This window comes from Aulonocara stuartgranti (assembly GCF_965226115.1).
Source record: "Aulonocara stuartgranti genome assembly, chromosome: 15".
Taxonomy (NCBI): domain Eukaryota; kingdom Metazoa; phylum Chordata; class Actinopteri; order Cichliformes; family Cichlidae; genus Aulonocara; species Aulonocara stuartgranti.
The window spans coordinates 21,070,717-21,086,746 of NC_138951.1; the positions used below are offsets into that span (position 1 = coordinate 21,070,717).

A 16,030-nucleotide genomic window follows, 5' to 3' on the forward strand; every position below is an offset into this window, starting at 1 on the left:
ACAACCCGCTAACCCCAAAGTTTAACCTTCACAAGTAAGTGCCAAACCCTAACACTAATGTAAAATGAATTCTATCTTACATTATAAAACTAATTCTTCAAAGAGAGACATTTAAATGACAGCCAAAATATTTTGACTTCTAAAAGACTGACACCTGAAAAAATTTTATGAATACTTAAAAAATGTATTTTCTTCCTTCTATAATTGTTGCATCTTTGTAGTGTGCAGTGTGTGTTATTCAAACTTGACATTGTTACTAACACATCCTCACCATCATTTTCATTTTCTATGTAGTGATTTTGATCAAAACCACCTTTGAATGGTCTTCATATTAATAAAGGTTATGAGCATTTTCTAAGTCCTTCAGAAAAACCAGGGTTCAGTTAAAGACATGTACATTTCATGTCCTTAAAAATGTTACTATTGTGCAGTGATCTGTCAGTGCATTTATATTAAGCAACTTCTCATCTATTTTCATTGTAAATGGCAGTGTCTGCTATTCCTGCACCACAGTAGAAAGAAACAATGACACACAGTTGATTGTTGACTTTTATGATACAATTAGACTGAAGCTGGAAGCTGCGTGGAGAACCCTGATTTTACTGAAATATCATTATTATTATGAGGGTTTTGATAGGATGTGTTTTTCTTACTTTAACCTTTCTTAGGTAGCATTAGGATCATCATATGATCATATGGTCTCATGAGTTGTCCTCTGTTACATGCTTTGTTTTTCAGAAACATTACTACCATTGTCTTGTGTATGTCACATGTAAGGTCAGCTGTTTGTTGTGCTCATGTAAGATTTCTCAACTCTTACTTCTATCATATTTGTAAATTGCTTATATCACAGATTTGAACAAAATTAAATTAAGCCTGATTAATTCCAAAGACTAGGCTGTGTTTCTTTGGTTATAATAAGAAATCGTCTCATCTTCCTAAGTTTTTAATAAAACAGATTTCAAACATCCAGCCAGTTTTAGAAAGATTGCCTCTTCCTGTTTTTGCCTCCACGCCATTATAGACTGTATAGAAAAGAAGGACATAGCCAGGAAACAGAAAGTGTTGGGTTTTTTCCACAGTCTCGAATTCATTATTTGCTGCACAGCAACATCTTGTCAATGATAAAGTAGTCACACCCTATCACTCAATTAATAAAAACTAAACTAAAATGAATAAATAAACACTGCAACCAAACAGAATTCAAAACAAAAAATAATAAAGACACAAAACTATTCTTGCTTTGACTCAAACCTTTAGCCTATATTTTGTTATACAAAAGAGATGAAAGTGAAATATAAAAAGAAGATAATAAACCTTTATTAAGATAATAAACCTTTATTATCTTCTTCACGTGCTACCTGAAGAGTCAAAGTTTCCAAAACTTTACAGGATTGGCCGAAGAATAATTAGTTCAAAAGGCCAGTCGTTACATCTGAGAACAGATAAATTCTTGAGGTGTTACATGCACTCCAGCTGTGTTTCATAACGATGCAGCAGAAAATAATTAAATTGCTGTGTTTTTAATCACATTTTTTTTCTTCTGTTTTGCTCCAAAATCTCTCATAAACAAGGATTTCGACCTGCTGCCCTTTTGCTGTCCTTGTCAGGACAATGATTAACTAATAACTGAGCTGTCCTATTGGTCCTCCCAACATGCTAAAAGAAGTCCAACAATAAACCAGGAGGTATCTGATCATATTAGGGTCTCACCATGGACCTGAACACAGCAGCTTTCCTCCTTGGAGCTTTGCTCTGCAGTGGTAAGATATTCATCTTTGAATGATAATTATTAATAAATGTATCATAGCCATTGAAGAGGCAGTTGTTGGATTCACTGTGAGAGTGCCTCATCGATATGTATTAGGATCTTAAATGCAGAGTTTTTGTTCACACAGCCACATAAATGTAATGGAAACAGGTCAGAACAGACAGCATTGAATAATCAATTTAAAGCTAAACCTCATGTCTACAACTGATAGATGATGTTAACTGTGGGCTCAAAGCAAAGATGTTTTATATAATGGATGTAATGGATGGAATTTCTCTCAGCCCATCTATGGTCTAAAACGACCTTCTTTAGCTGTCTTTTATCTGATTGACTATCTCTTGCAAACAGAAGGTTTGAGTGGAGGTAGGCGGGGCTTCTATGCTAATAGACACACCTGTGTGGCTGTGATGACCAAAATAGAGATATCAACTCTCAATGCCATCATACAGAATGAAAAAATAGAAAAAAAAATCCTGAAACCTAGTGTTTAGAGGAATCGGAAGCGTGAATTTTTCCTTAGTAGGATCATTTGTAAATACATTGACATCCCCATTTGAAAATTTCGACATGCTTAATAAGAGTATCCACCAGTGTAACTAATAATGTAGACTTTCTGATTCAAGATTAGGTCAAATCAACAAAAGAAAGTGATTTTTCTTACATTTTTTATCCTATCTACCTTAATTACATCCCAGTAATGTAACAGAAGCTTAAATAATTTTGGAAATGTTCAGGCAAACAGCAAAGAATAAGCTAACAAATCAATCAGTTAATAAATAAAGCTTTGGGGGATTTTTTTTTGTGTGTGTGTATGATTGCAGTTGGTGCTACTGAGATAGAGGGCTACTCCAGAACTGAAGGGGCATGGATCCTCTCACTGAATAAACGAATGTATTCAGTCAGCACTTTGGCCGAATGTGCTACCAAATGCAACACTGAAACCCTCTTCACATGCAGGTAAGTTCATACCTCACACTCCCAATTGTTTTCATCTTGGGTATTAAACAGTGCGCACACACACTACATTTATATACATATGTACTTTTTTTAAAAACAGGACTTTTATGTATGATGAAAACGACAGCGAGTGCTGGACAGCAGCTGCAAACTCTAAAACAGAGAATATCATGCGCAGAAGAAACACAGCTTTATATGAAAAAAACGGTAATGATCTTCAAATTCCTGATATAAGTGATATAAGACTGAAATGTCTGTTTTTGCATTTTATTTTCTTTGTCTCTGGTGACTGTTCTACTCTGGTTTGTGTGATCTTTTTAGTTTTCCTAACATTGTGGTTAATTTTTAGCCAATGTGTCATGATCAATGATGTTTGGACTGTGTCTGCAAACACAGTGGAGCTGGATTGCAAGTTAAACACTACTGTGGTTCAATCTGATTGAATACAACACAATAGTAGAGTCCTGTTGTTTCTTTTTTCTTTTCTTTTCTAGAATATCTCTTAGAATGCGCAAATGGGATAGGAACAGATTACAGAGGAACAAAGTCCAGAACAAAATCAGAACAGGTCTGTCAGAGATGGGACGCAAGCTACCCACACAGGCCAAAGTATGTATTCAACTGATTTAACTTAACCATTTCTTATCTTTTTATTATTATTTTATTTCTATAGAACATTTAATAACAACAAAATGTTGGCCAAAGTGCTGTGCAAACATAAAAATTGCACAGTAACAAATGACATCAATAACAAACGACATCAATAACAAATAACGAATACCAGGTAACAGATGAGTAAGTAGATAGATAGTAACTCTCATGCAGTGTTGAAAGCCAATGAGTAAAAATGTGTTTTAAGATTGGATTTGAAAAGATTGACGGTCGGGGCCTTTCTAATGTGGAGAGGTAAATCATTCCACAATTTCAGCGCCACAACCGCAAACGTCCGGTCACCTCTGTGAACCAGTCTCGACTTAGATGTGACCAAGATCTAAGAGCTCTAAAGGGCATATAACGCTGCAGTAAGTCAGACAGATATTCTGGAGCCTGTCCATTCAGTGCTTTATAAGTCATCAATAAAATTTTGTATTTTATTGATTACATTAATTTTTGTTAATGTTTCTGCTGCAGTTTCACGCCACAGAGCCACCCACGAGCAGATCTGGAGTCCAACTTCTGCAGAAACCCTGATGGGGACAAAGGGGGACCCTGGTGTTACACCACTGACCCCCAGAAACGCTGGGAGCACTGCAACGTACCCAGCTGCTCTGGTAACACACACACACACACACACACACACACACACACACATATCTAATTATACTCTAGCAGCTATTTTACATTCAATGGTCTTCATTTGGTTTAATACTAATATATAATTTGGGACAACATTATCTGCTATCCATGGCCCAGCATATCAGATACATCAGGGATTTTCCTTCCCAGAGGAATGTATAGTCTGCAATGGTGAGGACTACAAAGGAAAAATCTCCACCACTGAAAACGGCTTCACCTGCCAACGCTGGGACTCTCAGAAACCTCACAACCATGACTACCATCCCAGCAGGTAAGTGCAAAACCTTTGTGAGTTTAACAAGCCTTTTCTGGATTACTTTCTGGATACTTCTTCTTATACTCTGTGCAGTCTACCACAAAAATATCTTGAGGAGAACTACTGCAGAAATCCAGATGGAGATCCCCGACCATGGTGCTTCACCACTAGCCCATCCAAACGGTGGGACTACTGCGCCATACCGCGCTGCAGTAAGTCTCCATTTTTAAATGTTTCCTCATTAATGAACCACAAAAAGGCTTTCACAGCTGTTGTTTGTTGCCCAGCGTGTTCTTCTGCAACACAATTAGCATGATGGTCATAAATTAAGAATGTCATGTGCAAGAGTTGTTGCAGACAAACAAATATATTCATGTTCCAATGAAACCAGACATTCAAACTTCATAGTTTTTGTTGCTCAATCTATTTACAGGCAGCAAAGTATTTAAATTCAGTTTATTCAAGTTCAACTAATGTTATAGTGACCTGCTATTTTAAGTACCATGATTAAATCCAATCAAGGTGCAGAGTTAAGCAGGCAACATTTATTTCAGGTGTTCTTTATTGATGGCAAAATCCCAATTCAGCAGCTTGTAGACAAAACACAACAGCCCATTCAGAAATCCATGTTGAATAAACATTGAAATATATATATTTAGATAAACTCAAGCTACCATCATCCACTGCCAGAAACTACTTAAAAGTATAAGTAAAATGAATAACAGAAAAGGAAGAATAGAACTAAAGGAGACTTTATATAAATGAAGTTGTAAGAAAGTATAAAAGACAACAAAATACAGACAATATGCTTCACTTCTTTTTTTGCTGGATTGTACATGAAATACATCTTTTCTTCCGTCTTCAGCTGCTGAACCTTCCACCATTGTCCCAGAGGTCGACTGTGTCACCGGGGAAGGTGTAGCATACCGAGGAATAATTGCTGTAACTGAGTCTGGCAAAACGTGCCAGAGCTGGTCGGCTCAGGTGCCACATAAACACAACCAGTCCCCAGAAAACTACCCTTGCAAGTAAGAGCTGTATCCAGGAATTAATGTCCATCCTAACGTGGTGAACCAAATATTAGTGGGAGTTTTTGTCAATAGTTTTCAGCTCTAGTGTGTGTAGCACCTACGTGGAGTCATTACCTTGGTTATTAGGGTAATCGTGGCTCAAGAGTTGGCAGTTCGTCTTGTAAAATGAATAGTGGAATTGTAAAGCGCTTTGAGGGTCTTGAAAAGTGCTATATAAATGCAATCCATTATTATTATCCATTGGTACTGTATATGAGTAATTTTGGGCTAGTATCAGAAGATTAAGAACGACCCTTAGAGCTCTGGTACATGAACAGCAGAGGAACCAGACAAACACTGTTGTGTGGCTTAAAAGTACTTCAGTGATGTTAAGCCTTTTAAAAGAAATTTGTGAACAACACAGGATTACAACAGGTTTTAACAGAACTTCAAGTATAAAAATTTCCCCCAAAGTAGCAAAAAAATAGAATAAAAATAAAATTGTGAACAAGTAAAAGATTAGTCTTTTTAAGTTCAAATGTTACCGGTGGGGTCCATGACAAACGGATGTATTGCAACAGAGTCCGTCCGATGAGGAGTGTGTGTGTGTGATTGTCTGTAAACCACCGCCTCTGTTCAAAGATGGTCGCTCACAGTGGACATAGATGGCTTCTTTCACTCCTCTTTCAAACCATCTGTCCTCTCTGTCCAAAATGCCAATGTTCACATTTTGGACAGAGAGGACAGATGGTTTGAAAGAGGAGTGAAAGAAGCCATCTATGTCCACTGTGAGCGACCATCTTTGCGGGGGTTTACGACACCAACTCTCTGCCATCTATAATCCAGTTTTGAGATCCCTTCCCAGACGTCTTAACACCCACTCACATCCTGGGCCATCTGACCTCAGGAATTCGCATGATAAGGTGGGGCCAGGTTTCACAATGAGCTCATCCGAAACTCTGGCTGATTGGGACCCACACCCAGTTTCACACCTTGGCTCAGGCGATTAGAGGATCATCAGGGGTCCTTTTGTCCCTCTGTGGGGGGTTACTCCCACTAGGTTTATATCTGGGACTCTCCACCATTTGACCTTAGAACTGAAGAAGCTTCTCGGATGAGAGGTGAAACGTCTTCAAGTAACTTAAAGAAGTCCAGATGCTTTTCTTTGCAAGCTCCTTTGACTTATTTTTATATTAAGTAAACACTGCATACTTTTTATTTAAAAAGAACTGTAAAAAGAACAAAAAAGAAAATGTTTAATATTACTTTACATTAGATGGTTTGAAATGTTCATTGAATTTATTCAGTAACATTTATGAGAAAAATATGAGAAAAGAAAGAAGAAATCTGTTCAAAATTATTTTTTCAGTGCAAATATGTTTTCATCTTCTTTGTCAGAGGTCTGGATAATAACTACTGTCGTAACCCCAACAATGAACTGATGCCCTGGTGCTACACAACTGACCCCAGCAAACGCTGGGAGTACTGCAACGTGCCACGGTGTGGGGTTGCACGCACACAAGGTATAGTGTTAGTTAATCTATCTCGTCCTTGTGTTTCAAAAATGAGTGAATCTCCCCCCTTTCAATATCCCTTGCTGCAGGTGATCCAGTGATCCCCCCAAATGAGGAAGACTGCTATGAAGGGAACGGTTTCAGTTATCGGGGCATAACATCAGAGACCATCAGTGGAAAAGAATGTCAAAGTTGGAGCTCCATGACTCCTCACAGACATTACAAAACTCCAGAAGCCTACCCTGATGCGTAAGTATTAAACACATTCAGTTTTTATGGCTAACACAACAGGATGACACAAGAGGATAAGACAGCTGACCTTGAGAGGGGGAAAAAAATTATAAAAAAAAACTATATTCTAACACAAACATGAACCAGGAATTCATCACTACATACAAGAAGAATGTTAGTATGCTGAAGATGTACCTTAAACCTATGTGGTAAAATCCATGAATTTTAATTTTTGAAAATTTTTAGCAGTCAGAATTCTGACTGGCAAAAAAACAAAAAACAAATTTTCCAACCCCAATTAGATCCATCTATTTATTAAGCCCCCTCTCTGGGCTTAACTCTATATGTAACTCTATAACTCTATAAAAATATCTTGTTTAATAGGTTGATGTCTTAAAGTTTCAGGGGCTTTTTTTTTACAACAGGGACCTCAGAGGGAATCTGTGCAGGAACCCTGACGGGGACCAAGCTCCCTGGTGTTTCACTACAGACCCCGCAGTCCGCTGGGAGCACTGCAACTTGAAGAGATGCTCTGTCAGACCTTCAGAAGTCAGTTATCCTCGGCCACACATCACCTCCATTGCCATCCAGACTCCACCGGAAAAAGGTGAATCAGCTTTAAGTGTCACATGTTGTGCTTCCTTGCAGGTTTGTTTGACCTTTCATTTACTTCCCCTGTTTCGCTGCGGCTGTTTTAGACTGCAAGATCGGAAATGGAGCGACATACCGAGGTCCAACCTCTGTTACTGCGAATGGTGTGACATGCCAGGCGTGGAGTTCTCAGACTCCTCACAGTCACATCAGCTTCACCCCAGAGACTCACCCCACCAAGGGTCTGGACGGCAATGTAAGTGCGTGGGTGTTGCAATAAAAACTCTTTGTGGTAAGAACAGATTTTTTTTCTAGCTTCTAACTTCTCTGTCCACTATCAGAGCTGCAGAAATCCAGACAACGATATAATTGGACCGTGGTGCTACACTACTGATAGGGACAGGATATGGGAACACTGCCAGATCCCTGACTGTGGTATATGAACATTGTTTGTGTTGGCATTCAGATTCAGTGTGTTTTATTTTAATTTGTTACCATCTACCAACCTTTTTAACCACTCTATCAGCATGAATGATGCTCAGTCTGAACTGCAGACTGTAGTAACCCTTGCTTTCTATTCACTCATCTCAACCTGGGTCTGATTCTATCCACATGTGTTCTGGTATTCTAACCATGTTAACAACAGTGAATATCTCACTTAGTTCAATGAGATTAGCAACTATCAAACAAATATTGTTTTGGTCAGAGAAATTCACACATTGTCTCAACAATAAAAAATCTCTGTCTCTATCTATGCTGCACCGCTCTATCATGCTACTATAAATCCCATTATTTAGAAGTGGAAATAGGACTAATACCTCTTTGCAGCTAGTAGGTGCCAGTGATGATAATAAATATTTTTTTCTCTTTGGACTTCAGATAATTAAAGATAAAGACAAATGGCAGTAAGTGAATGTGAAGAGCTGACTTGTTTGGGAGAGCCAAATCCTGTTCAGCTCTGCTGAGAATCCAGGCAGACAGAGTTGGAACTTTATTTTGATCGGCACACTATGTGCAAAGACACACAATCATACCATCATGGGAAAGATGGTAGTGGGCAGACGTTCTAAAGCCAGTGAGTGTAGTGATACAGGCCAGGTACACATATGAAAATATCCATCAGAGCAGGATCAACAACAAACCTAAAAATACTTCTCAGAACTGTTCAACAGTCTGTGCAGCTGTACTTCTGCTGCAGGTGTACCATGGCTTTTTGCAATTCAAACCAAAACAAATCACCCCAGACAAACAGATTAGGACTTGACTGAGATGATACCCACTGACCTCTAGCTATTTTCCACTCTGGAAAACAAAACACTTCTGTCCAGGCCTCAAACCCCATGTTTGTTCTCCCCAGTAGTGGTAAATACACAAAAGTAAAACTTAATTTAACAGTAAAAAATTGCTTACAAAAACACAAACCATTCGTATTTGTTAAATTATACCTAAATAGAAGGCATAGAGTGATGCTAAATGAGGCCATAAGAGCCAAAGCCAAACCAAAAGAGCAGAATCTCTTGATCTCAATAATGTGTGGAGACTGGAGCCTGTCCCAGATTTCAGAGGGTAAAAAGTGCAGGATTACCACATAGAGATGTACAGTCTTTTTAATCTACAGTAACCTAAAATGCAATGGAACATGTTCACACAGCCAGCTGATGGATCCCAGCACATGACTTTGACACTGTGAGGCAATACATGGTGCTGCTGAATTATTGTCCAGCTAACCAAGACATGCTAGAGATACCAGATAAAATCCATTTAGTGAGTAAAATGGATTAATAAACCTATTTTTGTGCAAACTTTTCCATTGGCTTGTTGCTAATGAGACTATAAAGTTTAAAGTTTAAACTAATTCAGTGTTTTTGTTTCACTCATCTTCTGAGAATTCATGACAATGAACTACTGCTTTATAGTTGAAATGAAGTGCGGAACACCAGTAATCAAACCAAAACGTTGTTTTAGTCGTCTTGTCGGCGGCTGCGTGTCGAATCCTCACTCATGGCCCTGGCAAATCAGCCTCCGAACCAGGTGAGAAAATAACACCAAAAGGACTTACATTCATAATATAACATGTACAGAGTAATTTAAATACTTTTGACTGTTAACTGTAAATACTGTAAAGACTTGTTCTTGTAGTTATAGAAATAAATACATTGAATGTTAATAGTGATATGTTACAGTATTTTATATTGATTTTGGCCTGGGTTTTGTTTGTCTGTTCACTTTTTAGTTCATTTGTTTTTGAAAGCAAGCTGCTGCTGCATCTCGTCTGTACATTGTGAAACAAACACCTGTTTCTCTTTCTACTAGTATAGGAAAACATGTCTGCGGAGGAACTCTGATCGACCCTCAGTGGGTCCTTTCTGCTGCTCACTGCTTTGAGAGGTAGGAACAGGACCACCATTAACAATTAAAATCAAATTCTGCAATAACTCAAACAGTGATTGATTATTCCACCAGCTCCATTTGGCCTTCAGCCTACAAGGTATTCCTGGGTATCCACACGGAGAGAGGCAATGAGCCATCGAAACAAGAGAGGAGACTTGAGAAAATAGTAATGGGACCAAACAGAGCAGATATTGCTCTGCTTAAACTAGAGAGGTCAGTATGGGTCTAATCATCCTGGGTCAGCTATTAATGATATTACACAAACAACTTGGTGCAGATCTGAACTTTGATCTTAGCTAACCTGAAGGACTGAAGCATGGATGAAATATGTGTTTTTGAAAGTATTAACACTGAGACTCAGCTACCAGACTTGTTAGAAAACAGGCTCTCATACTTTAATCCAGCATACAGATACTGTCTATTAATTATTTAGTTATCCATCTGATATTACAATTATCACAATATCTATGAAAAGAAAGTGTGAAAAAAAAAAACAATAGTGCTATCAGTCAAATTCATCTATAATTAGCCGTGAATGGGTAGCACCGTCTATTACAGCTTGCTTATACTATCATAATAGTGGGGTAATAAGGTGGAAACGAGTAGCCAATAATGTGGAAGTAATGTATAAGTGTTATGTTGTATGAAGAGTAATCATACTGGAATAATATTACATTAAAATGTATGTAATTGTGTAATAATATAGGAGCAAAAGTATCCCCATGAGTTAAACCAATTAGCAATAGCTTAGTGACAAACTGGTAACAATATGATACATACTAGCAATAAAATGGTAACACCCATGCATTAAAATTGTTATATTATATTATGTGATATTAACTTATTTACATTTGGCTCAGTGTCCCAACCTTTTTGGAACGGAGTATGCAGAAAAATAAGTAACTTGTTGACACGAGTTTAATCTTGTGAATGCCATTAAAGATATTTGCATTTCTTTCAGCCCTGCTATAATAAATGATAACGTGCAGCCAGCTTGTCTCCCAGAAAAGGACTATATAGTTTCCAGTACAGCAGAGTGTTTTGTAACTGGATGGGGTGAGACTCAAGGTACGTCACATAGATGTGTGCTTTTTTTTTTATGTCTGTGGATCTTATTGTAATGACAGAGTAAAAACTGACTGATACAAACTGATACAAATCACACGTTTATGTGCTTTTAATCAAAGTTTCTTTGAAGCCACATCTGGTCCTCATAAACATAGGTGGGACATCAAGTAGGCAGGATTTTCTTGTTGATAATAGCCACTGTTTCACAAGTTTTATTTTCTTCTGTTTCATTTGAAGTTAGTTTTTTCCTAACAAAGATGTATTAGTGCTATAGTGATACCCATTCACATCTTTTTCTAGCATTTTTGTTCTTGATTAAAGAAAATGTTTAAAACAAATGTTTGAAATGTTTTCACAGTTGCTTTACAACTCATGATACACTGTAAGCTGAAAAACTCATTCGCACACTTTAGAAATGCCAATGTAGAGATGATTGACACAGAAGGAAAATCATTGAGTGCAATGAAAACCTTTCACCAGCAAGTGGCAGGATTTGAACAATAAGCTTTACTGTGGCTCTATATCGACCAGCAATAATTACTATTTTTGAACATAATTTCTAATTAATGATTCTTTGTTAATTAAACACATTACATCTTGGACAGGGAGGTTTAGCAGTTTGGTCAACTCCACTGTACATGTATTGCTACACATCTTATGATGATGGCCATGAGGAGGAGGAAGGTAATTGCACACAGGTGTGTTGGCAGGTACAGGAGGCGATGGTGTCCTGAAAGAAGAGGGTTTTCCGATTATCGAGAACAAGGTGTGTAATCTACCAGAATACCTGAATGGCAGAGTTCAAAACAACGAGATGTGTGCCGGATATATCGAGGGAGGAGCGGACAGCTGCCGGGTATGAAAAACACAAACCTATGAAAACTGGGGAATGTTTATAAAATGTGTGTGTTTTACTTCATCTTACTGACCTGACATATTTTAATAGATTTCCAGAAACTAATGACTGAAAAAATCAGATATATAAATGTTTCATTTGTTTACAACAGTTCAACATAGAATTTAGTAATAGTAATAATGTTTCTATAGTAAATTCAAACAGTTAATTATTCTCCACCCATCCATCCATCCATCCATCCATCTTCATCCGCTTTGTCCGAGGCCGGGTCGCGGGGGCAGCAGCCTAAGCAAAGAGGCCCAGACCTCCCTCTCCCCAGCCACCTCCTCCAGCTTATCCGGGGGAACACCAAGGCGTTCCCAGGCCAGCCGAGAGATATAATCTCTCCAGCGTGTCCTGGGTCTGCCCCGGGGCCTCCTCCCAGTGGGACATGCCTGGAACACCTCACCCAGGAGGTGCCCAGGGGGCATCCTTGTCAGATGCCCGAACCACCTCAGCTGGCTCCTTTCGATGTGGAGCAGCAGCTGCTCTACTCTGAGCCCCTCCCGGATGGTCGAACTTCTCACCCTATCTCTAAGGGAGAGGCCAGCCACCCTTCGGAGGAAGCTCATTTCCGCCACTTGTATTCATGATCTCGTTCTTTCGGTCACTACCCACAGCTCGTGGCCATAGGTGAGGGTAGGGACGTAGATCGACCGGTAAATCGAGAGCTTCGCTTTTACACTCAGCTCCCTCTTCACCACGACGGACCGGTGCAGCGTCCGCATTACTGCAGCTGCAGCCCCAATCCGTCTGTCGATCTCCGGCTCCCTTCTCCCATCACTCGCGAACAAGACCCCACGATACTTGAACTCCTCCACTTGGGGCAGGAACTCATCCCCGACCCGGAGTGGACACTCCACCCTTTTCCGGCTGAGAACCATGGCCTCAGATTTGGAGGTGCTGATCCTCATTCCCGCTGCTTCACACTCGGCTGCGAACCGTTCCAGTGCGAGCTGGAGGCCCTCACCCGATGAAGCCAACAGAACCACATCATCCGCAAAAATCAGAGATGAGATTCTGAGGCCACCAAAGCGAAAGCCCTCCGCCACTTGGCTGCGCCTAGAAATCCTGTCCATAAAAATTATGAACAGAACCGGAGACAAAGGGCAGCCCTGGCGGAGCCCATCACCCACCGGGAACGAGTCCGACTTATTGCCGGCAATGCGAACCAAGCTCTTGCAACGGTTGTATAGGGATCGAATGGCCCGTTAATGTAATTTAATATAAACTCAAAGATGCTTTGACATTTGTGAAATTTACAGATAAAATGACCAAAATCAAATAACTTGCATGTGGAACTGTACAATAATCCAATACTTGGAAAAATCTGATTGTATAACAGGTAATTTATGCTTTTGATATGAATGTTTAATTATATTAAATAAAACCTGTTAGTCCAGCTAAAACTACACATACTTGTTTTAACTTTTTACATCCGTTCTTCCATATGTGGTTTATACAGTAAGGATTTTCTGAGTACATTAACATTCCAAGTCGTAGCTTTAATATGAATAGGTTTACATCAACATAGAAAGAACTGTGTGGGAAAAATGGCAGTTTTAACATGGCGTACCCAGTTGCAAGGGTTTGTTGCAGGGATATGTTGTCCTTGAAAAAGAAAATTAAAAAGAGCTCACTCATAGTTTGACATCTTTCAAGCTGAAGTTGTCAAACAGTATGAGGAGTAATGATGTGGCTATGCAAATGAAAAATATAAGAATCAAATATTATGAATTTGCTTTCTTACACATGCATTTGGGGAAAACCGGCTTGGGCTATATTTCACAGCTGTCCTTTCTTACATGTAGCACTCAACAGGCAAGCAGTTTCAAATACTGAAAATTCTTCAAGTGTGTGAGGTGAAAGAGCTGCTTTGATGGAGCATACAGAAAGTAGTAAACTCACTTTGGTGAATGCAGTGGTCAGCTGTTTGTGTCATTCAAACATCAATTTCACTCGAGCAACAAACAGACTTTTCACTATTTAGCTGGGAGGTTAAAGATCAGACATTTTTTGTCAGGTGATTCTGCAAAAGTTCACAGAGGAAGTTCTTTGGTTTGCCAGAGTTATTGGGGTTCTTTCCAGAAAATTATTATAGAAATGTTGGAGAATTTCAGTCAACCCGAGTAGCACAATTTAAAGACAAAGATCAAAGGTTATTTGCATGGCTGCAAAGAGTGTCATCAACACTCTTGAGGATTTAAGTAAACACTTGACTTTGTCTATTGTGTGTTAAAAAGACTAAACAGCACACATCACTTTCAGTATTGGCACAAACATATTTTGATTAAACATACACATTCATTAGACATGGAAACATGGAAAAACAAGCCCAAATATTTACAGTGTGGACTGTAGACATAGAAAATTTGTGTTGCTTCTAAAATGGATGGGAAATAACTAAATACGAATGTTTTGTTTTTGTAGTTTCAGGTATTTGGCTTATTTCCTGAGCCATTCTCACTTTTACCCCCATCATTTTAACACAAATATGTTTACTTTCTAAGAAAGAGATTTTTAATATTCCAAATAGTTTGTTTATTTGGCAAATATGCACTAGTTTATTGCTTACACAATAATGCAGAAAAAACCCAACTTCCTTCGTGTTTCCTGCTCTTTTTTAGGCTGGTTTCAGCAGCTGTTAACTTAAACATAATAAAAAACTGTAGTTATTTCTACACATGTGTTCTCCTCCTGTAGGGTGACAGCGGTGGTCCTCTGGTGTGCTATGAGCAGAACAAGTTCGTCGTGCAGGGTGTCACATCGTGGGGTCTGGGCTGCGCCAATGCCATGAAACCTGGTGTCTACGCTCGAGTGTCTAAGTTTAAGGACTGGATAGACACAACCATCAAAGCCAACTAAAAGCTATCATCTGCAGTGTGTTTACTGAGGATGTCTTAACCTGTATATATTGTTCTGCTCTGGCAATGATTGACTTCATGACATGGAGTTTTTCGGTTTTCTATTCTCTCCTGAAGTGGATAGACTAAAAGCAGAGCAGCTTACTGGTTTCAAAAGCAATGAAAATGTTTCTGTAACAGGTTAAACTTTTTTTTTTTTTTTTAGAAGCCATGCTTTACAGAAAATGCATTACAAATCTACTTCTTTGTGGTTACATTGAGTGAAATACAAGATAAAGATTCAGTTGTTGTTTCCTACTTGATTGTGTGTGACTTAATTTAGTTTTAAGACATTCCTACAGTTTAACCAATTGGTGTGTGTTATCTGTCTTCATAGATAAAGCTGGGTGTCATCAGCATAGCAGTTAAAATGTATACTATGCCTTCTGATGATACTGCCCAAGGGAAGCATGTATAAGCAGAATTGCTCCTAGCACAGAATCCTGTGGAAATCCATAATTAACCTTAGTGTGTGTGAAGAGGACTCACCATTAGAATGTAAAATATGTGTTGTGTGTTCTTTCCATAGCTCAACATCCCTTACACCACGTATTGTCTGATCATAGCGCCAAAGTTCACGACCTTCAACTACCTGACTGAGCTTCAACTCTTTAAATAAGCACAGAAATGCAAAGTGTATATAAAATGATTACAACTACACCTGTAATGAAAAGGTTAGTACGTGATTATGATAACACCAGTAATACAAATTATAACATAATACCAACAGCGTCAATCAATGTTTTTGATGAGAATAAGAATTAATGCAATGGTTAATGATAATGGTTATGAATAGTAGCAGTAAAATATTTCCCTGATCTCCACAACATGAACAAATTGGAGTCTATTAGACCACTGCAGCACAGTACCTGTAATACAAATAGCACGCTCTAATTGATGTAATAAAATATTATGATCAACAGTATTGAAAGCTGCACTGAGGTCTAACAGAACAAGCACAGAGATGAGTCCACTGTCAGAGGCCATGAGAAGATCATTTGTAACTTTCACTAAAACGGTTTCTGTACCGTGGAAAACTCTGAAACCTAAATGCAAAAGGTTAACATCAGCTTACAAAAGAGTTGAAAGAGACAACTGAAAACATAAACTCATATGAAAAGTGTTTACTGAGGTTATTAATTAAGTG

At 38.6% G+C, this 16,030-nt stretch overlaps 1 protein-coding gene across 1 annotated transcript; it reads left to right on the forward strand.

The window, feature by feature from the left end:
• Positions 1-1,714: 1,714 nt before the first annotated feature.
• Positions 1,715-15,041, forward strand: LOC309688777 (plasminogen-like; the record flags this gene model as incomplete). The annotated part of the gene is made up of 19 exons (XM_082504728.1): positions 1,715-1,763; positions 2,593-2,728; positions 2,829-2,935; positions 3,223-3,337; positions 3,860-3,999; positions 4,175-4,295; positions 4,374-4,492; positions 5,146-5,308; positions 6,689-6,813; positions 6,894-7,053; positions 7,461-7,642; positions 7,734-7,882; positions 7,968-8,061; positions 9,543-9,657; positions 9,940-10,014; positions 10,090-10,230; positions 10,979-11,085; positions 11,796-11,941; positions 14,684-15,041. The coding sequence occupies 19 exons, from the start codon at positions 1,715-1,717 to the stop codon at positions 14,843-14,845; spliced, it is 2,406 nt and encodes an 801-aa protein (XP_082360854.1). The 3' UTR covers positions 14,846-15,041.
• Between the last annotated feature and the right edge of the window lie 989 nt (positions 15,042-16,030).